Source organism: Oryzias latipes, chromosome 6 (genome assembly GCF_002234675.1).
Source record: "Oryzias latipes chromosome 6, ASM223467v1".
Classification (NCBI taxonomy): domain Eukaryota; kingdom Metazoa; phylum Chordata; class Actinopteri; order Beloniformes; family Adrianichthyidae; genus Oryzias; species Oryzias latipes.
This window is the reverse complement of record NC_019864.2, coordinates 8,710,075-8,736,817: the sequence shown is the minus strand read 5'-3', so window position 1 is coordinate 8,736,817 and position 26,743 is coordinate 8,710,075. Positions and strand designations below refer to the sequence as shown.

General features: G+C 40.8%; 1 protein-coding gene across 3 annotated transcripts in view; it reads left to right on the top strand.

Annotated features, from left to right (window-relative positions):
* The window catches only part of LOC101159581 (unconventional myosin-IXa), a 134,760-nt gene that overhangs the window by 93,471 nt on the left and 14,546 nt on the right, over positions 1-26,743 (top strand). For all 3 annotated transcript variants that reach the window (XM_023955615.1, XM_023955616.1, XM_023955614.1), the window contains 18 exons: positions 2,453-2,569; positions 4,772-4,906; positions 12,773-12,894; positions 15,684-15,825; positions 18,506-18,701; positions 18,989-19,108; positions 19,862-19,937; positions 20,117-20,260; positions 20,346-20,385; positions 20,467-20,589; positions 20,722-20,802; positions 20,897-21,007; positions 21,181-21,303; positions 21,369-21,518; positions 23,396-23,697; positions 23,841-24,974; positions 25,546-25,636; positions 25,815-26,015. In XM_023955615.1, coding sequence (XP_023811383.1) covers positions 2,453-2,569; positions 4,772-4,906; positions 12,773-12,894; positions 15,684-15,825; positions 18,506-18,701; positions 18,989-19,108; positions 19,862-19,937; positions 20,117-20,260; positions 20,346-20,385; positions 20,467-20,589; positions 20,722-20,802; positions 20,897-21,007; positions 21,181-21,303; positions 21,369-21,518; positions 23,396-23,697; positions 23,841-24,974; positions 25,546-25,636; positions 25,815-26,015 — 3,408 coding nt within the window. The remainder of the gene's footprint in view (positions 1-2,452; positions 2,570-4,771; positions 4,907-12,772; positions 12,895-15,683; positions 15,826-18,505; positions 18,702-18,988; positions 19,109-19,861; positions 19,938-20,116; positions 20,261-20,345; positions 20,386-20,466; positions 20,590-20,721; positions 20,803-20,896; positions 21,008-21,180; positions 21,304-21,368; positions 21,519-23,395; positions 23,698-23,840; positions 24,975-25,545; positions 25,637-25,814; positions 26,016-26,743) is intronic.

Sequence of the window (26,743 nt, the reverse complement as noted above, 5' to 3'; positions counted from 1 at the left end):
GCCTTTTGTAGTAAACAACATCCATGGACGTGATAATAATTACCTTTGGGACACAAAAGAACAACATTTTTATGAGTTATTTTCCAATCCAGAAGTAAGACGACTCGTTTTCTGAGACATCGCCTTTCACTTCTTGTGGGTGCCGCCCATTTCATGACGTCGGCCTCGGCGGCGTCTGCATCTCCCCCAAGAAAACAAACAACATCCCAACTTTTGCAAATATGAATGTTTATATTGTATATTGTACACATATTGTACACCAACTTGGGCCACTCTGTGTGGAGTTTGCATGTTTTCCTCGTGCATGAGCGCGTTTTCTCTGGGCGCTCTGGCTTTCTCCCAATGTCCAGAATTGAGGGTCATTTTTTTGGGCTCTAAATGTCCCTCAGGACTGAGTGTGTGGTCATGTGAAGAATTGTAAACCTGCCTTTGATAGGCTCCAGTAACCCCCACAACCCTTCACAGGATTAAGTAGGAATAATTAATTGAGTGAACATTAATAAACCAAAGGGGAAGAAATTAGTTTTAGTTGCAAGATGATGTCAGGTCTTGGTGGAAATCGATCAACTGCATGCGTTACTCTTTAATGTGACAAGTGCATCACAGTTGCACAGCTGTGTCACACACAACAGGGAGCAAATCAGCATGCATTTGTCAGAGAGGAAGATTTAAAATTTAATGTAGGGGCCAAAGGGGCAGCAAACTATTACTTTAGTGTGGATTCTTAAGGAGGTGTGTGTGGATCCTGGAAAGTTCCACTCTGATCATCTTTTGATCTATTGTTAAAGCCTTCCCAGGGGTCTTTTAATTATGATTACTGTATTTTCCAGAGTAAAGTTGTTCCGGAGTATTAGTCTCACTGTGGGGAGAAAAACACAACGCTTTATCCGCCTGGTGTAATGCTGTGTTCACACCGGACCCATTAACAATTCAAAATCACGTCCGCTTGTCCAGAAATGTGTTATAAACCAGATTCTCCTGTTGCGTGTGAGAGAAACTAGAGCTTTTAGCCTCAAGTTTAGCCTTACAAGTTTTTAGCCTCATCGTTCCATGGAAGCATCGACTGTAAATTTCATTTACAATGCAGAGAAGACACAGATGATGTTGAGAGGTCAGGGGTTTTTTTTTTTAGAGATCGTCTGTACTAGACGAGCTGCGTCTGGATGATGGCTGCTTTCAGCGGCACTTCTGTCTCTTTGTGACCCAGTTTGATGACTTGCTGTTCCATGTTATTCCAAGAAAGGAAAAATAAAAACAAGAATAATAAAGTCTCAATGCAAATGTCATCTTGATCACATTCTCCTGTTTGTTCTGGACGACCCTTCTTCTTCTGCTTTGCCGTTAGCAGCAAATACTGACGCACACCTGCTTTGCCCTCTAGTGATTGTTAGCGGGAAACAATTGAAAAAGGGCAACTGGTTGCCAGTGGGAAAATAACGAATATATGAGCCTATTTTTATTTGAAAAAAATCACAAACGGGTTACTCCTGAGTGTAAGTCGTCGATTTATAATCCAGAAAATGTTTTTTGGCAAAATAAAAAAAGCTGTGTTTACAAAACGTATTTTTTCCTGGGTGGCAGGATTTCATTAGAATTTTACCTCCGAGTTGTGGGCAAGACTGTTGGCATTTAGCAGCGCCACCCCCTCTTCCCCTCCCCGTTGCTGAGAGGAGCAGGAATCTTGTGGCCCACCCAGAATATTTTTTGTCACAATTAGGCTAAATTTCTAACTGCATTTTTTTTACATGCTTCTGATTCGCAAACATTTGAACAAAGAAATATTCAGAAATACAAATTTTAGCTTAATTTTCTGTATATTTGTCCTCCATCCTCAGAAAATGCCACAAGAACATGAAACAATTTTTATTAGAGTGGGTATTTAAGGACAAAACAAACAAGAAAATGTAAACAAATTATAAGTTAATTTAGGAATAATTTTCTGTTTAGTCACAGCCTCTGGTATATTTTTGTCAGCTTACCTTTTCCAGGTAGTCATTTACCCCCCTTAATTCCAGAAGATGACTCAGCTGGTGCAGTAGTTTCTGTGACCCTTATACCCTTCAGGCTGCAGATTTGGCATTGATCCAGTTCCAAAGAAGAACAGGAGTGATGCATTTGTCTTGTTGAAGCTGCCGCAGTTGGCAGATATTTGGTTTTTTATATGAGGACACTCCTCTACACTGGAAATACTGTTGGACTAAGAAAGTAATAAAGACTTTCTATAGAAATTGAGGTTTTTTTTTACAAATCCAGTCCTTAGTCAGACTTGAATTAAAAACTGCTTCACCTCAGGAGTTTAGTTTGTATGATGCACAAAACCTTTGTGGTGATGAGTCCAAAGTTTCTGCATTTGCTGATAGACAGATCGATCTTCAAATGGTCTGTTTTTCAATGTTTTACAGATTTTAATGCACATAAACTAAGGATATTATTTTTCCCTTTTCTTGCACAGGCGGGTTCAGTGAGAGACTCGATGGCCAAGTCGCTGTACAGCGCAATGTTTGACTGGATTGTCTTCAGGACGAACCACGCACTGCTCAACAACAAAGACCTGGAGCACAGCTCAAAGGTAGGAATAAAAACATACACAAACACCAGCCAAAACCCAGTTTCTGTGAGTTTAGTCCTTGTTTTGTCAAAAATAATGAAAATGTTTTTGGTTTTTTTTCTCTTTTAATGTAATTTTAACATCTGCCTTAAAGATTTTGTACTATGTGAGAAAAATACCCTATTTTAAACAGTAGAGCAAATGATTGGTATAGTTGCATGTTGTAGACTAACTCCACCCATTTCTATAGTGCAGATCAGGAAATGGGCATCATTTCGTGTTCCAGAGCGGCTGTAATCCTCAGCATCTTTTATCCTGATCTGCATTGTGAATGTTTTTTTCTCAACTTTCATCCTTTTTGGTGTGTGTGTGGTTGTGCATTTGTGTGTTGAATTGGCGGCTGGCAGGTTGGGCCCACTGGGAGCAACTGAAAGTGTGTGTGTGTGCATACATATGTGTGTGTATTAGGTTTTTTTGGGCCTGGCAGATGGCATCAAGTTCCTTCCAGCTCATTTTACTCCCTGTGGACTCTGAAGTCCCAACCCTCTGTGTGTGTGTGTGAGCTTATATCATATTTTGGGGAACAAAATCCTCTCTTTGGGGGGGATTTACTTCATTTTCAGCAACATAAAAGACAACCCAAGACGGTGTTTAAGTGAGCAGGGCTTCTGAATGCAGCAGGGTTGACGCCATGACACAAATCTGTGAAGTCCTTAGAAATGCTGAAGTTTATGTTGCAGTAAATGCTGAACATGTCGCTATAAATGTGCAGGCGCCTCCCACAGCACTGGCATCATCTGTCAATGTGTGTGTAGGTTGTGTCAAGGTCATTGTTGTCTTTACGTTTTAGAGCCTGTGTTTGTGTGTTTAAACAGTGGGGAGAAGTGGGAAAAGCCCTTCAGAGAAAAATAAAAAAGGCTGCTGAAAAACATTAGAATCAATTGGAAATGGCTTTTATGGTCCATCTCGTAATTAAAAGCGTCCTTCCAGTAGGTGCCCCCCTTAAGACGGTGCATATCAATGATGTATGATGACATGAATCTTAATGAGACACCAGCAGAAACACAGGCTGTAAAGACTGAAATGACAACAAAAGACACATTTCTGTGTAAAAAAAAAAGGGGCTTGGAAAGCCAAATGTCACTGCTGCTCCTTTCTGCCACAAAATTATTATTTTAATTGAATCGATGAATTCAAAATGGGGCCCAAGTCCACAATTTTTCAAAATAGAGATAAATGTTCCATGGTCTTCAAGGGAAAATCTATCTGATTGTGAGCAAAAATGTCCCAAGTCCTTTGTAATGTATTGACTTTGCTTGGCATTTAAAATGCATTGAGTATAAGAGAGGCCCAATTCCTGGACTTGGGCCTCTCTTGCATGGGTTTAGCTTTATCCCATAGATGGCACCACTAGTTATCCAATATGGCAGCACCCATGCAACAGGAGTTTGATTCAAGTGATGAGGAGATTAAGCCTAAAAGAAAACGTAATGAACAAGAATGGGCCAGAAACAAACACAAAGATTACATGCTGAAGGCAAGGAATATGCCAATACCAAAAAAGAAGTGAAAGCAGAAAGGAAAACCGGGCAACTTGGTGTAAAGGCAGCAAAGGTAAAGGATGTTCAAGGGTTGGGAAAATATCTTTCACAAGAGGCTCAACAGTTCCTCAATGACTTAAGAGTTTGTGATATTAGGGGCAATGATGAGTCTGACTTTGAAGATTAGGGTTACCTTTTTGATAACCTCTTCCATTTTAGGAGGAAAACAAATCTGACTTGCAGTTATCATGTAGCAGAAAAAGAGTTTCAATATAAACTGATCCTAAGAAGTGTTAAGAATGTGACAATTTGAAAAATGAAGATTCATGTAGATGATAAATATGTGGTTTGTCCATTTTTTTCCAGATGTTACTTCTGTTTAATTCAAGAAGGGCCCAAGTCCAGAGACTTTAGTTTGCTAGTCCTCTGAAATGATAAAAGTGAGGTGCTACATATTATAGCATTTGTAAGCTATGAACTGGTGCTAAATCTGGGTAAAGTATTAATCATTTGGTGTAGCCTCCCTTTAAACTGTGCAATTAAAATCATTTCTTGGAATAACAAACTTCTTGGATTTGGGCCCTTATTGAATTACCGATTCAATTCTAATCCCAGGTTTATTCTAACCATTGATACAAAAAAGAATGTCTGACTCTATTGATGTGTGTTTCTCCTCTTCCAGATTCTGTCTATAGGAGTCCTGGACATCTTTGGCTTTGAGGACTATGAGAACAACAGCTTTGAACAATTCTGCATTAACTTCGCCAACGAACGGCTCCAACATTATTTCAACCAGCACATCTTCAAACTGGAACAGGTAAAGCACTGAAAAAGTCCTGACTCTTCTCTTTTCTTTCTTGTTTTATCATTGCCCTTTTTTTATGTCTTTCCTGTTTTACACTTGGGTTCTTTTCTATTGGACTTTCTATGGCTGAAAGGAAAAGTTCTGCTTCTTGTCTTTCATCTTCCTGTCTTTTTCATTTCTTTGATTTTTCTGTTTTTTTTTAAATCTATTCTTTATTTATATTCTCTGGCCTTTCCTTGTCACACATGGAGAGAGGACAGGAAATATCCTCTAAAACGTCAGAGTGACGACATTCTCACACAATCTGTTCACTAACCCTAACTAAAAAACTCATGTTGTGGATGGATTGACCCAAGTAGTGAACAGTTGGAGCTGCTTTGTCCTCAAAGGGAGAACGTCTTTTAGTGTTAGACCTGTGAAAGTAAGGGGCTTCCTCCACCGGAGGGAGGCGTGTGGGCTGTACAGTCAAAATGAACGGGAAAATCACTTTGATCAAGAATTAGGGCAGAGAATGATGAGTTCTTCCTGGAAGAAACTTTAACGTAATTTTAAAAAGGAAAAGTCTAAAATACGAACCAACATAATGTTATAGGATTATTAGCGATAGATTGGGCAACGTAGACCACAATGCATTGCGTTTCAATGATTTTTCTTGTGAAAAACATATTTTCATTTTGGTTTCATCAGAACATAGTGGGTTCATAAATATTTTTCATAAAATTTGTATTTATTAGGGTTTTACTCCATGAAATTAGTGACGTCATATTTGCAGATAAAAAATATATATTTGCTGTTTTGAAAGAGCATGGTGTCCAAATTGCTTTTTAAATTCAGGGCGCTGCATAATCCCACGCTTAGTAGTTTTTTAGTAGTTGGGGGGCATGAAGGAAAGTTGGACTGAGCTTATATTTCCTAAATCTTGTGCCCTGCAAAACACCAGTGTATAAACCACAATGCATTGCATTTGAACGATTTGTCATTTGAAAAAATGTACAGTAGCCCTGCATTTATGGCTGGGGTTGGATTCTAAAAATAACCAGCGGTAAGTGAAATCTACAAAGTAGGGTTACTTATATGTTTAAGGTTGAAAAAGCCTTCACACGAGCAGAAAATGAAGCAAAACAAAAAACCCTTTCTCTCCTTGTTTTTAGAAACAACATGAAAGTTTGAAAAAAAATGCTTTTGGAAAACATTTAAAAATCATTTACCAGAATTGGCCAAGAAAATCCCAATTGCTGCATCTCTAATTTCTCAAAAGGACTTACTGTCTTCATTAATAGATTCCACTTTCATGCTTTTGGTCATTTTGGTGGGAAACCAATCAGATGTGTAGATATTTTGAAGTAGGCCGGCCTGTGTGGCAGCAGCTGTCGGCCATCATCGGCCCTCTCTGAGTGCTGATAGACTGCGACGCTGCAGCAGGTGGGCATGCTGCTGATGGCTGCAGCGGCAGTGGTGGACAGGCTGAAAAAGAGCAGTGTTCCAGTAAATATGGGGAGTAATTCTCACCTGCTGCTGATCTGTTTGTGGCAGTTAGCCCTCAGGCCACACACATCCATGTAAACACACACATCAGGATGCAACATGCACCAACTTGCTGGTTTGGTAAGACTGATAGAATTGCAGTTGGTTTTATTTCATGTTGGCAGTCTCACTTAAAAACTGCTTTTTAGAGATTAGAATATGATTTTTTTTTTTACTTCTAGAGGCTAGAATATAGTTACTATAAAGTGTCATTAATGTAACACAAGCAATAACTCAAACAAATCCTTTTTTTTTTAATAGAAATATATATATATATATTTTTTTTTTAATGGAGGTGCTCATGATGAATATCTCCATTTTGAGTTAACCTTAGGAGGTTCAGCTAATAGATGTCAAACTGCCGGTGGTGTGCTTGCCCTCGCAGGATGGTGCCCCTCATTGTTTCAGCGGAGTCGGTGTTTGTTTTCCTTAAATCACCAGGGAACTTTTGGCTTTCAGCGGCCAGAGAGTTTATTTTCAGGAGGACTGTTGAGGTGCAGCTGAGCTCCAGCTCGGTCTGAGGTGAGCCAATGGCACTTCCGCATCAAGGACTGCCAGATCTCCACCAACTCGTCATAGAGAAGTGCAAATGTCCTGCAGGAGGAAACAAAACAGATTGTCTTCCTTTGTCTTAAGCACATGCTGGCGTTTTATACAGTCCATCTACTGTTTTTGACACATTCTTGGATCCTCTGGTTGTTTGATTTTAAACTGGATTTCCAGAAGGTTAGAAAGGGAACTTATTTGTCCTGAATTGTCAGATACTTCCAGAAAGTCCCACTCTGATCATATTTTGATCTATTTTTAAAGCATTCTCAGTGCTCTTTTATTAATTATTATGCCAATTTTAGCCAAAAGTCTGAAAACCTTTGTAGGACAAAGTTTCTGCAGAGCAGCAGGAGTTCATTAGAAATTCACCTCTAAGGAACTGTTGGTGCAGTAAGCCTGGCCTCTTTTCCCATTATCCCCTTTGCTTACACTCTTTCCTGCTAGCTTAATACTCCTCAATGAAATGTTAAATACTTTATCATTTCAATTAAGAGACAGAATAAGCGTTGATGAAGTAGAAAATGAAAAAGAATTTTGAAGTATTGATTTTTCCTTTGAATTTTCAGTAAAAAAATGCAACTTCATTTTGAAAAAGAAAAAGCATTTCTGGTATTGACAGTTATTTTTAATTATGCTACAGAATCGCTTCCATAAGAATGGAGCAGACCAGGCAGATTGTGACTTGTTTTAGGTTCTACGTCACACCTAACAAGCTTCTTCAAAGACATTTTTTTGTCTGCTCCTGAGTCACAACAAGTGGAATAGAGAAATGCTCAGAAATGCTATTTTAAGCTAAACATTCTTTATGTCGTCCATCATGAGAATAATGCCACAAGAACATGTTAAAACACAATTTTCATCAGTTTGTTTTGACTGGGATGTTACAGAAATAAAAATAGCATCTTCGCTCTGACTTTAGTAAGGGAAGTGTTAACCGTTTTTTGTTTTGCCATCCTTTCTGAAGTTCTGCAAACCTAAGACAACATCTACGTCCAGAAATGACTTTTTTTTTTTAAATCAGATGTGAGCTGATGTTTTTTTTAACATAGAAAAATCTCAACTTTGTTGGGAGTTGGGGTTTTTCCTTCTACACCCTTTACATATCTCTTCTCCAATCAGCCGAGCGTGTTTGCCTTTGGAACTGAGGCCAAAGCTAACAGCACCTGAGCGACCCCAGCCCTCTGCTGAAAGGGGACGTATGAGCGTTTAAGGACTCTCTGCTCCGGTGTGTACTCTCACCACGCCGATTCGTGCTTCATTTCTGTTCGCGCAGAAGTCAAAGGAAGAAATCACACGATGGCCGTCACCTGAGGCAGACTCAGTTTCGTTTCCCCCCAATTCTGTTAAACACAAATGAGTGAACTTTATTTAGATTTCATCCCTAGTTCTTATTCTAACAGGAGCCACTAGCTTGAAACTAAAGAGAGCCATTCATCAAAGTAGAAGTCAAACTGATTGAGCAATCGTTTTTATGCAAATATTACACTAAATGCCCCGAGAGGATCTCCCCCACCTCCTTACAAAGCAAGTTTTATCTAAGCCAGCATCTCGTCACGTTTCACTTCTTTCTCTCAGTTCTGTCAAAGCTAAAAGAATTGCTGCAGTTTCCAGTTTTCCCTTTTTATGTACCAAAACCCAAACATTTCTGTCTTAACGAGTCATGCGCAGAAGCGTAAAGATGGCGGGGCTGGAGACGCCGCTGCACTCAGGCTGACTTTGTAGCACGCAGCCAGACATAACTATTTTTTTGAAAGCTGCGCTTTAGAACTGCAGATGGTTGAATGGATAAAAAAGGACCGACCTTTCAACCACATCAGATCGCTTTGATTTCTTCTGCACGGCGGGAGGTTGAATTGAGTTTTTTTCGCTGGCACGTTGGTCCAAAATCTTAAACCTGTTTGAGTGCCCTCACATCATAACTTCTTCTTAAGTCGCCAGAAGACATTTATTTTATAGAGCGACAGTCTATAGTGCCTCTCTAGCACAAAAATGACCAGAAAAGTCTGTTTTGATCAAATAAAATCAAATAAATCTCAAACTGATTCAAGTTTATCAACCATCTGAAGAATCCCAGTCTGTGTCTCTACTGGCTGCTCGTCTCCATATGTGTGATGCTGAAAAGGGCATTTAAACGACATTAAAGTCACACTCCAATCATATCTTGATCTATCGTTAAAGCCTGTGGTATTTTAATTATAAATATGCTGGTTTTTGCCTAAATGTACTAAAACTTGTCGATTTCCAGGACATAGTTTCTGCAGAGCAGCAGTAGTTCATGTGAAAGTTGCTTCTCCCTTCTCCGTCCCAGTTGCAGAGAGTTTTTTGTTTTGAGCCAAACAGGGAGCTTGTGGTCCACCCAGCATATTCTCGACATCAAAAAGACGCTCTTTTTTTCCCAACTTGCATTTTTTTTTTGTCTGCTCCTGATTCTCAACAATTTGAATAAAGAAATGAACGACCCTGGGTGTATTTCAGGCAGGCTACTCGAGCAGTGCGTTTACCTGGTTACTCCTTCCAAAGCCAAATTAACTCACCTGTTGCGGTCCAATCACTCTTCATCCATTTGCTTGAGCTCTGCGTTCGTCACCCCATCCTCCTCCGTTAGGGGGATGTTTAATCCCCAACTTTTTTTATGGAGATCTTTGTTTTATGTATCTGAACGGAGCCTTAGGCCAAACTAAAAGAAATATGGAATAAATATTTCTTTACGGCATGAGTTGTCTGACTGAAATGCACAGAAATGCAATTTTGAGTTTCATTTTCTTCGTATATGTCCTCCATTGTGAGAAAATGCTAAAGGACACATTAAAAACACCAAAAGCTTAATTTTTAATTGGAGTGGGTCTTTAATTTCTTACCTAAAACTAAAACATCTCTGATGCTCAAACTAAAAGGCATAAAGGTGGAAATGTTGAAATCTAGAACCTTTAGGAACATTTTTTTCCCACAAGTTCTTTTTCTTTATGTTAGCAAGGAACACATAGACTTCATGAAGTTCTATAATTATTACTATCAGGTTGGTAAAAGGCCTGAAGATTTCTTCTTTTTTTTGACTGGTGGGGATATCCATAAGCCCCAGAAAGACCCACAGATACTTCAGAAAAGGGAAAATACAACCATGCCAAAATGCTTTCAGTAGGGCGGAGTTAAGGAGGCTTCAATCGCAAATAGTTTGAAAAGTTTAGAAGGTTTCATTTATATAGACGATGTTCATCTGATCATTTTAGAATCAAGTTTTAATATTCAGCAGAGTTTCTTCAGCAGCTTGATTATCTCCCGTTTTTGATCTGTGAAGATCTGGGAGAAAAGTGAGCTAAGCCTGGGCTCTCTGATTACAGTCTAAGTCTGCTGACATCTGTCTTTTTTCTAAAAGCTGATTCCGTTTCTCTTCATGTCACCATTCCTACGAGCCCAAGCTGTTCAGCAGCTTTCAGAGAAGAGCCATGTGTGTGATGGAGAGCCAATCACAGGAAGCCTGAACAGTTACATGGCAGATCTGGAGCTAGCTTTTGTGAGATTACCGTGTTTGGTGGAATTGTCATTAAACTTTAAACTATCTGGGCCATTAACACGTATGTTCATGTCACATTTATAGGTGTGGCCTTAGTGGCCAACTTTATTTAATGAGCCACTCTAATGAAAATGCTGCTTCTGTTGTTTTTAACATGTCCTTGTAGCATTTTTCTGGACACATATAAAGTAAATTAAGCTCAAAATTGCTTTTCTGAGTAATTCCCAAAACTCAGACGTGAATTTCTAATGAACTCCCAACCCTCCACAGAAACTATGTCCCAGAAATTGACACAGGATTTTTTTTTTTTGGCTAAAAATGGCATAATCCTAATTAAAAGACCACTGGGGACACTTTTACTAAAGATCAGAAGATGACTGGAATGGGACTGGTCTAAATGTGTGTTTGTATTCTCTATGCTCTCTTAACTCTGATGTTTGTTGGAGCTTTAGAAAAAAACCAAAGCTTCTGAAATCAGGTTCCAAACAGACAGAAATGCCATTCAGAGATCTAAAAGCGAAACTACAGATCTGTGTTTTTGGTCATGAAATGTGTCAGTCTATTACAGTTTTAAAGCCACTCTGCTCCAAACACACTTCAGCAAACATTAGAATTAATGAAAGTTTTTTATTTTATTTTGTGGTAATTGCTGACTGTCGGCCTTGGCTTTTTCCCTTACAGGTTTCACTGCCTTTTCCTGATATACTTTTACTATATTTATGAAACTTCCGCTGTCTCAGGTCGGCTTTTACTTTAGCTTGAAAAAACATCGACATTCCGACCTCCTCAATCTCAGACCAACTTATCTCTTCATGTTGGACATTTTGGCTCTTTATTAGCAATCTTTCTGGGCTCTACTTAGTCTTTTAATGGGATTTAGTAACGTACCTTTACAGAAGAATAGACCAACAGTAAGCTGAGAGGGTTGTATTAGAATGTGGCGAGCTAAAATTCTGTCCACTAGATTTGAAATTCTGAGTGATTCTGCTGTTTGGTGGAGCTGAAACACAACTACAGTCGCTGCTAGTTTCTCTGGCTGTACTAATCGCATTACACTGGAGCATAAAAAAGAGTTACAACAGTGTGTGTTTCTCTTGTTTACTGAGTGTCAGCAGCCAGCTGTCTCCCAGTTAACACGTGTCTACACAGACTCCTATGCAACTAAGTTAGGGAAAAAAGAAGTCTTTTTTTTTTTACAGCTTTGTTTACACGCAGTGCAGCCTCTGAATAAAACCGAACTCTTCACATGCTCTGAATGCCTCCTCTGTGATTCAACAGCCTAAAAAAAGAGGGATGGAGCAGTCACATCGCCGATTTAAAAGCACGGCTTGACGCTGCTTTGAATTCTTGACTGCTGGTTTGGATTAATAACCAGGTTCCCTGTGTTGCAGACTGTCGAACCTGTTTTTACTTTTTCAAGTTGTTCCTCTTTATTTATGTTCGTTCTGTAAATTAATTCAGTCAGAAGTAATGCGTACAAAGTATAAAATAACCCCCCAAAACTATTTCACTATCGGGTAATCTTTCTTGATCTTTTATTCCAATACATACTTTTATTTTTCTCTATATACCTTACAAATAAAAATCAATTTAAGTCAACATCTTAAAAAATCCCAAGATGTTTATTCAAGAAAAAATAGTTGTTTAATTTTTGTACTGATGGAACAGCAAACCACAGTAATCCTCCTCCTGTCCTAACTCTGGATCGGACTGAGCGTGCTGCTTCTTTCCCTGCCGCGCTGCAGTGAGGCATGCTGTGGAGCTGGAAGTGTTTACATGCCTTTCTGAAATGCGCTGCACCTCAACCACTGCTTCCCCCCCCGTTCTTCCACTGTTTTATCCCAGCTGGTCGAGGTGTAATCACTGGTTTCACGCATGGGGACATTGTGCCACACAGGCTCTGCCCCTCAGCTGTCGTGGGTCCTCAAATCCATAGATAGCACATCAACGACCGCGCTGGTTTTTTCCTTAGACTTATGAAGCAGCCAAGTGTTTTCATGCTGGTAATCCCAGTGAAATCGCTCCCTGAACCTTTGCGCTGATCTCATGGAAAGTATGCAGCAGTATAAAACTTTGTGACCCGCGTGAACCACACTTTACTGTTTTGTTATCAAGCTAAAAACTCCAGATGCAATCAGACGAGACCTAGTCTGGAAAACAACTCTACTATGAAGGAGGTCTGGGTCAAGAGAACTCAGCTGGTACCACAATGCCAACCAAAGGAGGAGCAGATAACTCAAATCTTGATGGAGAGCTCCTAATCTCATTTTTTTTTTGTTTGTTTGTCCTTGCAGGAGGAGTACAGGGCAGAGGGGATCACCTGGCACAATATTGACTACATCGACAACAGCGGCTGCCTCAACCTCATCAGCAAGAAACCCACCGCTTTGTTCCATCTGCTGGACGAGGAGTGCAAGTACGCCACCTACTGATGCCTCTTGGCTCCAGAGACACCTCGTCTTGTTTTTATGGATACCAGATGGCCATTAAACCAGTCGGGCTCACTCATTCCTTTACTCTGTGTGATTTAGCTGCCTTTATGCATCCTCTGGTGCTTAAAATCAAACAGGTTTCATAAAAACACACTTGGTTTTTTTTTTTTTTTACATGAAAAGCTTGGGGTAACTCCACTATGATGAAACACGGGTCTGGAGGGACATTTTGGATGACTCTTGGGCTGTATGGAGAACTTCTTTAGTTTATCCTAAACGTACTGAACGACTGGTTTACTGTCACAGCTGCTGCACATATTTAGGAACACACCCATTCTGAGATGGATTCTGATGACTTACTGATGCTTAGGAGTTCAGTGTCGGCAAAACGAGACAAATAAGTGAAGCCAAACATGTCGAGATGTCCTAATGAGCCGCTTTGACCTTTATGTGAAAGCTGAAGAGAGCAGAAAAGAAAAGATGCACAAAATAAACGCATTTGTACAAATCCACAAGTAAACAAGACGTCTTTGACATTTGGTTTGGTTAAGAATTACTTTTCCCAATAATAATAATAATAAACTTTATTACAGACTCAAGGTCCATTTGCCCCAAATACACAAAACATATAAAAGACTCAAGGATAAAAACAGAACCCCTCAAACAAATGTAAAAACAATCACATAAAAGTATAAGAACAGTAGGATAACCAGGTATCATGAACTTAATAAAAAGACTAAAACTGCTGACCAATAACACAGTAATACTAATGTTTTGCCACTTCTCACATGATGACCACATTAGTGCCACAATGGAGTAGTTTAATTTACCTGCTGGCATGTGGACATCCTTTCCACTGATACGCCCAGCTCAACACTTTTTTTTAAAGATGAATAATGTGTGTGCACCGCCCCCTGGTGGTGAAGAGTGAGAAGCTCCTTCAGTTTAAATCCATCTTTTGGCAGCAGCAACAATCAGCGGCTTCATTCATTCAAGACTTTACACTCCAGTGGGTAAATGATTATTGCTAGTTTGCACAGCACTTTTTTCTGGTTTGCTTTGTCAATTTTTAAGAGATTTCTGTTTGTGTATTAAAGGCTGTTGATGAGAGCAGGTGATGAGCCTGAGGGATCTGCTAAAACATTTAATGCCTTATCCAGAAATGCTCTTCCAGCTGGATCTGGGTAGTATGCCGTGCATGCAGGTGGCCCGCACAAAATGTTCAGGCTGTAGGCCGCTCGGTGAGCCTGTAGAGCTAAAATGTTCATGCTGCGAACACTTATACAAAACGTTAGGGTAAATAAGGGTAAAATAGGTGAGATATAGGCCTCATAGATTTTTCATTTTTCAACCCCCACCTAACCCTAATGAGCTCTTTGTACTAACGGCGCCTGTTATTGCGGTTTGTTACACGCCGTATGGTTGCAGCCTGACTATTAGAATTTAAGAAATTAGACAATTAGAGCATAGCTTTAAGGACATCCTGCAGGCTCTTGAATATCATCTGTACACCTCGTGCACACGGTGTGTTGGTCCTTTAACCTCCAACATCTGCTGCTCACCTTTTCAGGAGGAAATGTCATTCATTCATTCATTCATTCATTCATTCATTCATTCATCTTCTTTCGGGGTCACGGGGCTGCTGGAGCCTATCACGGCCACTGGTGGGCGAAAGGCAGGGGACACCCTGGACAGGTCGCCAGTTTGACACAAATGTCATTTTGGTGAAAAAAAGCATCAGGTTTGGTAACTCAGAAAGAGAAATGCCAAGTTAAAAACGTTTTTCTGATACATTTGTAGGTACTTGTAGATCCATTTATGGATCATAGTATCTACTAATGTGTCTCTGAAACTGTGGAGTCTGACCTCATGTGGACCTCATTTACGTTTTGCAGATAGAATTCTACTGGCTACAAATGAAAGAAAAAGTGGGATATTATGTTTATTGAGTACAAACTAATGTCCTTTTTTGTTTGCATCCTGCGCCCTTTTTTAAATAAATTGCCCCCCCTCCTTCTCTTCCTCCTATAGACTCATTGGATTATCGCTTCTCTGCATCAACTCTAGGGTTTGGCATGAGAGTAATCACATTCTGATTCCTCCTCTAGCTCTGCTGGACAGTTTCTTCACTGCAGGGTTAACACTCTGAACAACCCCCCCATATATCAAATGCTGTTCTCTGCCACCCCCCCCCCCCCTCACATAAAACCCCACCAGTGTGCACACAGCAGTATTTATCCATGTTAGCCGTCATCTTCTCTGCAGTGTAGTGTGGGTGCTTTGTTTGGATCCAATAACATCTGGAACTGACCACCACACCGCTGTGGAGATGGATGGGGGTCACTTTTGAAGGACCAAAGAGGGGGGGGGGAAAGCGGGGATATTGAGTCTCCCCAAGGTTTTTTTTGCAGCCATTTGAAGGAGAGTCATGTTTAATGATTGCAGGGGGGAAGACGGGTTTACATCTCATTATTTGCAGTTATTGGAGCTAGCGAGGCTTCAGGGCCTCTGGAGAGATGGATTGGGTTACTAAAGATGGGGGAGGGATTCAGCCCTACTGCAGCCGCATGGAGCTTTGGGATCCCTGCAGATACTTTCCAGTAAGCAGTGTGTGGGATCAAAGCAAAAAGTACCAGAGAAGAAGGTGCAAACAGAAGCTCTGTAACAAAACACCTAGCTGCTTTTTTCTTAATTGGTTTCACTCAAATGAATGAATGTTTTGGTCCAGCAGTGCAATTTGAGGTAAAAATTCTTTTATGAAATGTCCTTTCAGTTTTCCTCAAGCCTCCAACCAAACCCTGCTGGATAAGTTCAAACGTCAGCATGAAGGCAACAGCTACATCGAGTTCCCCGCCGTCATGGAGCCCGCCTTCATCATCAGACACTACGCCGGCAAAGTCAAGTACGGCATCAAGGTGAGGCCGATTCCACTACCGGTAGCTAGTACGCTAGAAAACACCTTCCCAAAAGCAGGATTTCATTTTTTCCATTTAGACTGATTCATCTTGGATGAATAACTCCTTGAAGTTCACATCTTTGATTTAATCTCTAATTCTTCTAAGTTTGATTTGTCTTTGTATGAATGGAAAACTGCTGGTTTTATTGTTTTGTGCATTATTCTGGCTGTGATTGCTTGAAATAAAAAGCAAAGAAATAAATGGTGGAAGTGGAATGAAATCTAAGGGAATACATTCATTCATTTCTGCTAAAGGTTTTTAGAAAAAAACATTCACAAACATCATTCATCTGTCAATTCTACTGTAGATTCTTGTATTTTTTTTAAAGAGTATTGTTAAAATACAAAGTTTTGTAGAGTTTATATGACATAATCCTGTCCAAAAAGAAAATGAAAGGCTCTAGTTTTATGTTTACATGTTAAAACCATCTACCATTAGTCACATTTAAATTCAAATGAATTGACCATTAAAAAAGACTAAATGACCATTAGTTTAAGTCTTTTTGATGTATTTTTCACTTAAATCATGTGATGTTTTGTTATGATTAAAGCAACAATCCCATTAGAAGCGGCCGTAAAGTTTCTGTACAGCAGATCAGTTTTCTGTGCTCTCACAGGTGTTGGAGTGTCATCAAACTGCCCTTTTCTCTACCGACATAAAACATATATGACGCCTGGTCTCAAGAGGTTAAAAGACCACTGGGGACGCTTTTAAAATAGATCAAAAAATGATTGGAGTGGGACTTTAATGCAAAGTCTAAAGGATGGTTGATCTCTGCAGGTACTTTGGCTGAAAGAGCCTCTCATCATTTTGGTGCCAGAACTTAATCATTGGTTGAATTCTAGTTTCCTATAACCCATGAGCCAAGTACATGTTGGGGTTAGCAGCTCAAAAACTGAATCTTGACAAACACTTACACTTTCAGAGGTATAACATGGAATGTTATTTTTAGTTTCTAGCTGAAAGGTTTTAGCTGCAGGTCTGTAAATAATATGACATGAAGGGACAATTTGAAATTCTCTCCGTAACAACTGTTCCCTCACAAACTACAATGTGAACTCAACACAAACTCAAAATAGTGCTTTCCAAACAATATTACACAAGGAAACCAGGCCAAAGTTGAAATAGTACTGCAACTACTGTATGTTTATTAAAACAAAAAGTACTGCATTTGTGGTTTGTTATACCTACAACAATAGAATTGGATATGTCAGAACAAAATACCATCAATATTTCTAAGAACTTCACAACCATTAACATGAAAAACACAAGGCACGCTTTTGGCTTATTCATCTTCTTATAATACAGAGCCTGAGTAACTTAATGTACGTTAATTCTGTGATGGGGCTTCTATTGCAAGTTAAATAAATGTTTTAACTTTTTTGTTAGTTGGCTAATTATAGTAATATACATTCTCTGCAATTGGAGGCAGCATCTTTTTATTTTTTTTGGAGGGGGAATCAGCTGTAGTATTGATTTTAGAACTTGTTTACATTTTTATAATGACATTTGGCAGAACAGAAAGAACTATAATCTGTCAAAACTGAAACACTGCTGAAGCCACACTCATCTGTGGTGTGTCAATCACTCCTAAACTGAGAACATGGATCTGGAAAGAGCACTTGGTGATCTTCCTGAGCTTCTAAAAGTTTGGATGTAGGCCAAACAGATGTTGGATGAAGGAAACCAGCCGCAGATCTGCCTTTAGTTTGGATGTTTCTAATTCTGTCTCTCCCATCATTGTTTTGATGAGAAGCACATGGGCTGGACTGAATCCTCTGCTGCTGGACCTCATGATATTCATCTGTAACAGATGCTTTTTGTGGAGGCGGGAGAGTCGTCCACGTCAGTTCAGAGCCAACAAGTCGTTGGGTGCGCATGTTCGGCAGTGAACTGACGCTGAACACCTCTGGCTTATATCGTAAAGAGAGAAATGCTTTGAAGGGTTTATGCTTTACAGCTCTGTTATCCCCAGTCTAAGTGCTTTTGGTTCATTCACATAATTTCAACAATATAAAACCTTTGATAAACGTAGCGTTTTTAACATGTTCTTGTGGCATTTTTCTGATAATGGAGGGCAAATGTAAATTAAGCTTTGCCAGAAATGTTTTTTATGCAATTTGATGTGAATCAGGAGCAGAGCAGATGTAAAAAATGCCTTTTCAAAACACATTTGTGCTGCAAAAAACATTCTGGGTGGGCCATAAGTTCCCTGCTCTACTTAAACAGAGAGAGCTCTTAGAAACGGGATGGGGTTGCTGGCTCCGCGCCAAAGTCCTCACCCACAATTCAGACGCAAATCTCTAATAAATGTCTGCAGAAATTGTCTTAGAAAACGACCGGGTTTCTGTTTTTGATATTTCCTAAAAGCAGCATAATCATAATTAATTGACAACAGAGAACGCTTCCAAAACAGATCCAAAGATGATCAGAGTAGCATTTTAACACTTAAATTAGGAGTCATAAACCAACAATAGTCTTTACAAACAGGACCTCTTGCCATTTTAAGCGTTTCCTTGTGTTACCAGCCGTTTTTTTGAGTTACAGGTTAAAAAACGGCACATCTGATTGGCTATATATATATATATTCTTTGTCCAGGAAGATTGCTCAATGTTGTCACTTTCGCCCACTCCTCAGGACTTTCGGGAGAAGAACACTGACCACATGCGGCCCGACATCGTGGCTTTGCTGAAAAGCAGCAAGAACGCCTTCATCTGTGGCCTGATGGGAATCGACCCCGTGGCGACCTTCCGTTGGGCTGTGCTGCGGGCTTACTTTAGGGCTCTTGTTGCGTTCAGGGAGGCTGGGAAAAAGCACACCCACAAAAAAACAGGTGAGGGCCGTCTGCCGAAAACGAGGCAGCAGGTTCAAATAAGGTCATGAAACGTTGCTAAACTGAACAGGAAATAAACGAACACTGACGGGGTTTGATCAGATGATTCGAATCATTTACATTTTTAATTATTTATTTTTTCCTTTGCAAAGTATTACATTGGGCTTAAAATAAAATCAGAAATCAATTTTAATGTATAAAAATGATTAAATAATCTGCTGAGGTAGCATTTCTTTAATATAAAAAAAAGATCAATCTTTTCATCGGTCTTGCACATTTTGCTGCAGGGAATGATTCAGCAGTTCCCTGTCCCGTTGCCAAAACTGTCGACAGCTTCAGTTTCCTTCACCACCCGGTTCACCAGAGGAGCCTTGAGATCCTCCAGAGATGTAAAGATGAGAAATACAGTAAGTCACCACACGTTTAACTGGAATATGAGAAAGAAAGTTCAGCTAATTCAGTACCTTTGTAGGAACTATTTCCCACATTATTCCCAAACGTTCTGTTTCACATCACCAATAACAAGTTCCTACAACTCTCACATGTTCAGGAGCCAAAGTGGTTTGATGCAGATTTGCATCAATAGGGGTTTAAATATGATAAAAACTCAACCACTTACTTGTCTATAATCAATTTTGAATAAAATAGAAAAACAATCAAATGTATACTAACATGTCGGAGGTAAATTCCGAATGCAGTGGTGGTTGAAGCTTTTTTGTGATCAAAGTTTTTCTTGTCTTCTTGTCCTGGTTCCGTTCTGGGCGACTGGCCATCAAACCAGCCTGTTCTCACACCGATTTCAGAGTAATTTAAGCAAAAGGATGTTACTCCACCTCAGATTAGACTGTGGATTGGGTCACAGCTACAAGGAAAAAACATTGTGTGTTGGTTCAAAAGTGAGAGCTAAGAAGAGAACCTTTCCCATGTAAACAGGCCAGCCAATCAACAACTAGTTCCTGAAAGTAAAAGCAGCTTGATTCGAAAAGGGTTTTGTAAAATGTTAATTCATATCAGTTTAGGGAAGTTTGCCCAAAGCAAAAACAGTAAAGAGAAGAGAATATAACAGTTTCAAGTGAAAAAGTAAAATGAGCTACAAATTCTTCAAGTTTAATTTTCTTTTTCTTTTCTTTTATTTAATCCTCCGACTTCTCGCCGTCCAGGCATCGCAAGAAAGAATCCTCGAACGCCTCTGTCAGATCTTCAAGGCACTAACGCTCTGAACGAGAAAGCCAGCTGGTGAGTTTGGGATAAGATCAGGACCAAAGAAAGGAGACTTTAAGTCTTTAAGTCCAGATGCCCTGGTTCAACTTCAATATGTCAGCTGGATGAATGAGAACCTTCATCAACATGAGATCAGGACGGTAAAGGAAGTATGAAGCAAACCTCCAAAACTGGATCCACCTTCTTTTTCACAGGGATGGCTACAGCATTGGGTGTAACGGTCGTAGCTCCAGATTGAGTCACGTTCCTACATCAGGCAGCCCCGTTCTGGAAGAAGATGGGATCTTTTTGAATTCTGCTAACAGCAAGCTCCTGGAGAGAGCTCAGGGCATATTATTGTGAGCTACACACACTCAACGACCCTACATGCTTTTTATTTTGTATTGTTCTTTATTCTGACCCAACTGCTTCTTTCATATTCAGGAGAAACAAAAACTGCAAAAACAAACCAACCCTTCCCAAGGTAAGAACCTATGACCTTTGACCTTCCCGGGGAGCATATTTCTGGTAACACTTGACTGACGCTTGTGCTTTGTATTTTCAGAATTTGTTGAATGTGAAATCTCTGCGATACCTGAGCAGCGTGACGCTCCATGATCGCATCACCAAGTCGCTGCTTCACCTGCACAAGAAGAAAAAACCTCCAAGCATCAGTGCACAGTTCCAGGTCCGCTCTGCTGCTGCCCTCTGCTGGAGGAGCTGTGGAACTACAACAACAAAGATTTCTAGATGATGTGTTTAAAGATCATTAATGAGTTATATTTGCTCCAGTTAAAATAACCTATTGTGGTGTTTGCAGGCTTCCCTCAACAAGCTGATGGAGACTCTTGACCAGTCAGAACCGTACTTTGTGAAGTGCATTCGCTCCAATGCAGAGAAGGTTTTAATTTTTTTAATTCCGAAGAATTGTCTGCTTGTTGCAGCTTCTCCTGATGGTTCACGGTAAATATTTGTCTGCTTCTGCTTTGTCAAAGCTGCCGCTGCGGTTCAGTGACAGTCTGGTGCTCAGACAGCTGAGGTACACGGGAATGCTGGAAACCGTCCGGATCCGCCAGTCGGGATACAGCAGCAAGTTCACCTTCCAGGTAAACCTTCTCTCACTGCTGCCCTTTTGTCTTTATTGTTCAAAGCAATTGGTTCACTCTGCACAGTGTTTTTTTTTTTTATAAAATGAAAAAAAAACACAGTTGTTCTTTCTTTCTATGTAATCTCCAAGTTGCCTCGACGTCTCACATTGATCCCATTTACATATTTTCAGGAGTTTGTTCGTCACTTTCACGTGCTGATGCCTCGAGGAACTACTCCAACAAAGTCTGGCATCAGGGAGTTCTTCAGGCGGATCCACATCCCGCCTGCAGCCTATCAAGTGGGCAACACCAAGGTAAGTTCTGGGAATCCGGGGTTTGGTGGGTTGACCGTCGGGCTCATCTGTCCCTCTGGGTGCAGGTGTTCCTGCGGGAGGTGGAGCGCCAGCGCCTCCAGACACTCCTGCATCAGGAGGTGCTGCGGCGGATCGTCTCGCTCCAACGCCGCTTCCGAGCCGTTCTAGAGAGGAAGCACTTTGTGAACATGCGGCGAGCGGCTTGCACCATCCAGGTAAGGTTCCATTACTTCTGCTGAAGCAAACGTCCGTTTGTCTTGTTTTCTAGATCTTCAACAGCAACCTAAAAACTCAGTGAAGGTTTATTCATTAATTATTCATTAACAAAAGATTTTTGAAGTCTAACTCCTGGTTTCACTTGTTGCTATGTTATTCCAGCCTCTGATGAAGTCTATAAACAAATGAAAAATAAATACCACATCAATATCAGTCTACATTTCACTCTGACTCAAAAACAATCTTAGTTTAAAGTTGTAGTAAAGGGATATCAGGACAAATTCATTAATAGCCAACAAAAGTCAAATTTCCCCCTCTACAATATCTGTCCTTCCTAGTAAATACATTTTTAACTTTTATTGGTTTGAGAAATGTTTAGAAAGCTCCTTAGCTTTGTTTCCAACAGTCTTCTGATAATAAGAAGATCAAACAAACATCACTCTGCCTTTACAACAACTTTGACGACTAATAAAGCTCAAAAAGATTGAACTCCGTCAAGATTGACAGCGGTACCATCATGCTGGGGGTCCTGGAAAAAAATGGTACAAATTATTAGTGAGATTTCCAGATATTTAAGCATAAATCTTAATTTTGGAAGGGATAAAATCAGTTTGATTTAAGTATCTATTAAAATGAGATTGAAATCTCAGATTTTATAGTTAGTTCTCCAATGTTTGCTTTTCAATTTTGCTTCTAGAAATGTCTTAAGTATTCCTATCCAATGTTTCTGATGCCTAAAAAAGGTCAGTTTCTTTTTTTGTGACGCTATGTCGAATTGTGAAAACTCCAAAACTCATATTTTGGAAAAAACAATTCTATTTTCAAAGAAAGGTTCTTTCAGTTTTTGTTTCAGATTCCACAAAATCCCACCAATACCAGCGTCTTGAAATTTCACTTCCTAAAGTAAGATCAGCACAATAATAATTGAAAATAGTGAAGATACTTATAAAAGTAGAATGAAGGTTGCAAAGAAATGCTGCTCTTTAAATATGAGTCATTGTGCTGCACGTTACTACAGAACTGCTAAAAGTCCCACTTTGATCATCTTTTGATTAATTTTCAAAGTGTTCCCACTGGTCTTTTATTTATAATTATACCGTTAAAAAAATAAATAAAATAAAACTTCTGGAGCAAAGTATCTGCAGAGAAGCATTCAGTCCTTCATTAGAAATTCACCTCTGAGTTGTGGGCGTGGCCGTTGGCGCGGAGCAACCCTCCCCCCAGCTTTCCCTCTATGTTACTGACAGCTCTCTGTTTACATGCTCTCCTGCTAGCTTACAGCCCCTCCCACCCCCAACCTAACTTTAGCTGCACAACAAAAATGGTGAGCTATATTGGAGCTATCCAGGGGGAACAGTTTGGAGTCAGATCCCAGATCAGACGAGGAAAACAAGGATGTACACGGATCAAGCAGGACGCTTCTGGCCCGCCCAGCATATTTTCTACATCAAAAAGAAGCTCTTTTTTTTGTCTGTTCCTGATTCACAACAGTTTGAATAAAAAAAATTCATAAATGCAATTAAAGCTTAAATTTCTTAATATGTGTCTTCTATCATCAGAAAAATGCCACCCGAATATGTTAAAAACCCAGTTTTCATTGCAGTGGGTCTTTATGATGTCACACTATGCCTTTTTTCATGAGAAAGATTTAAACTTTTTTCTATAATGTGATTCTAGACTGCTTTACTGTCTGACTTCACTTTGGAGCTAGAGTTTGTTGTGGTTTGAAGAGAGAGGTGCAGAAGATTCCAACCTTGTTTAAAATAGTTGATCTCAGTTCTGCTGCGTATTCCGACGGACAGAAAAATCTTCATTAGATAAAAGCTTCTAATGTCTAAAAACGTCTCGTCTTAATCCTGTTTCATCTTCTCTGCAGAGGTGGTGGCGCCTTTGCCTCCTCAAGCAGTCCAGCATTGACCAGAGTATGGAGGAGGGGGCGGCCGTGTGCCTGCAGGCGGCGTGGAGAGGTTACAGGGAGCGCAGGAAGTTCCTGCAGCAGCGCTCCTCCGCCGTCGTCATCCAGAAGAACTGGAGAAGCTGTCGCCGCCACAGACACTGGGCAGCTACCACCATTCAGAGGATCTGGCGAGGGTCCAGAGAAAGGAAGCGATACCGCCGAATACTCAGGACAGTCACTCAGCTGCAAGCGACCTGCAGAGGCTACCTGGCTCGACTCAGGTGAGGGAGACTTGGTATAAATCTTGTTGAAGATTTAATTTTGAAATTGTTAAAAAATAGGCAGCTTTTTTTTTTTTGCTGCAATGTTTATTTTTGTTGCTGCTAGAATTATTAACTTGAATCTCTTACTAAAACCTCAACAGGCTTAAAAGTTTAAAGCAACAGCATGAAAGAGTCTGCAGACAGCCAGGTCTGCCCCCTGCAGAGCAGGACGCTGGCACTTTAGGAGACCGCAGCAGGTGTGCTTCCACGGAACCATCTGCAGAGGCCGAGTCTGCCATGTCCGTCTCTGCTGAGGCAGAAAAGGATGAAGACTCTGAGCGAAGCCGGAGCACGGATGAAAGCAGCCACAAGAACCGGTCAAAGCGAGAGAGCCGGCGAATGAGAGAGCTGGAGCAGGCCCAGTTTAGTTTGGAGCTCCTCAAAGTCCGGACCACCAGCGTGGGGGGTTCACTCCCCGAAGGAGTCCAAGACGAAGCAGACGAGCATCACGGACCTTCACCGCACGGATCACCGGCTAGTCACGGCAGTTTTGAGCTACTCGAAATGGAAGAGATGGATTCTGAAGGAGGCTCCGGTTCTCGCTCAAATCAACCTGCAGAACGGTCCGGATCTCCAGAGACACTGAGAGACTCCAACCACAATGAAAAGCATGTGAAGGAGCCTGCCAACCAGGTCCAGGGGCAGAGGGCGACTTTTTACATCCCCTCTGACCAAAGTCCAGTCCACCAACCAAACCCCGAAAAGAAAAGGAGAGAGTCCACGTCCCGGAGGCCGGTGGTGGTTCTGATCAGTATGCAGAAGGAGAGTCCTGTGGAGGAGGGAGAGCTGCTGGCAGCCCAAACCCTGGACACAGCCTCCCAGACGGGACGATCTGATCCCAAAGTGACTCCCATTTCAGGTGCAGCAACAGAAACAAAAAAAGCCCCACATGGAATTCTTCTCCAAGCAAAGAGGGAGGCTTCTGCTGTGGGCAAGTCCTCCAAGACTTCCTCTTCAGGGACTACTGGAGACCAACCAGAGGTGTCAGACATTTGCACCTCAGAGGGGAACATCCCAGCTGTCCCACAGCCAAAATCCAGCCAATCCGTTCTTGTTCCAAGTCATCAGGATAGGAAAAGCACACGGCATGCAAAGGATGCTCCCAGCCCGGTTCTGGAAACCAAACCACCGAAAGCCCAGAAAAAGAGCTCCAACCAGACTGTGATCGTGAACATGGTGGAGAAACCTTCCAGCACAATCTCCACTCCGCCGAGGCGCAAGCTGCCGTTCTCCAAGTAAGTCTGGAGAATTGCTATACATTAGACAGATCCTGCTTTTGTTTGTGTGGCATGAGGAAGGAATAACGTTCTGCTCACTCAGTTGCAGTCTGGTCCAGATCTACTAAGAAAGTTTAGATTTTTAAATGATCCTCCTGATGGACATGGTTCTTTAAATACATTTTTCATTCATATCTGAGCTTTATTTACAAAGCCTAAAATAATTAAACAAAAGTACTAAAAACCAGAGGAATTCTTACGTATCAGTGTTATAAATCTATCATATAATAAATATAATAAATCCATATTATAGAAAAAATGCAAATACCCCAAAACTTTATCTGTTTATTTTGTTAAAAATCTGTAAGGATTTTTTTCTGGTCAATAAAATGATGCATTTTACATTAAATTAAAATATCCTTGCATGTTTCCAAGATCATGAAATAAAGTGGAATGAAGATGGAAGCACCCAGAAAAAACACCATTTCCAAAAGAAAACCTTTTCCAAAACTTTTTAGCAAATGTTGACTTCCTTACAAAAGTTACCGTTTTGTTTTGGACTTTTAGTGAAGCCTTTTGTGCGTTTCAGGTCAGACAAAGACCTGGTGAACCAGGAGAGATCTCTGTCTCTGTCCATGTACCGGGACGACCCTCGAGCTGATGGATCCAGAGGCAGAGCGGTAAGACATACAGACCACCCCACTGTTCTGATCACACGCTTTTCATCAGGAAATTTAGGGTCAAATATCCCCTAAAAGATGCAGCTGAAGACTGCTGCAGTTTTTGAAATGAGAATGATTGTTCTTCAAACACACACACACACACAGCTGATGTGTCCATGTGGTTGCCTGGAAGCAGGTGGGCCGCCCCGGCCCCAAAAAGAAAGCACGAATGTCCCGGACGCGCTCCGACTTCCTCACCCGCTGTAACTCAGAGGGAACCACGCAGTCGGACGATGACGACGAATACTACATCCCTGCCCAGTCCTGCACGCTGCCCCCCTCCCTGTCTCCCCCACGCGCCTACCTTGAAGCCAACTGTCATAGCGACTCGGAGATGGTAAATCACCGGATCGCCAAGGGCTGCCTGACCTCCAAACGAGCGTTCTGTCCACTTGAGCCCCGCCCCCGCCTCTGCCGCTTTTCTCAGTTGGAACACGCCAGGGGGAGGAGCTTCTTAACACTTCTAACCACTTTTTAAAGCAACCGTCGAATCGAACGGACATTTGACTAATTCATGCACACGTGACAGGCCTCTGTCATCAGTGGTGCTGCATGTTTACCTGAAGACCAAACTTCTCACATCTCTACATCATCTATTCCAGAAGGTTCAACCATGTTCTGATGCACCACATCTGAATCTTTGGTAGTTATCCATTTTCATGGCCAGAATTCTCCCTTTTAAGTAGTTGTTAATTGCCTTTTTTTAGTGTTGAGCCATTTCAATCCTAAAAGGATTAAATGTTTTTGTTTTTACCAAGAAACTGTGGATGAAAACTGAGTAAATGATGATTAAAGTTGTTGTGGTTGCTCTCCTAAAAGCAAAACAAAAAAACCCAGCATGTGTCCTGAGTTCCACTGCATGTTGACAGACTCTCTTCTGCATGCTGGAATCAGCTTCGTACTAACGACTTCTCAATTCACTCAGGGAAACCGCTCCACTTCTGATGGCTGTCAGCATTTTCTGATAGATTTGACAGATACAACAGAGAAAAAGACTCCTTTCTCCTAACCCTACCTCAATGTTGGTCAGATTTACTATGGTGATCAACAACGCTAAATACTTTC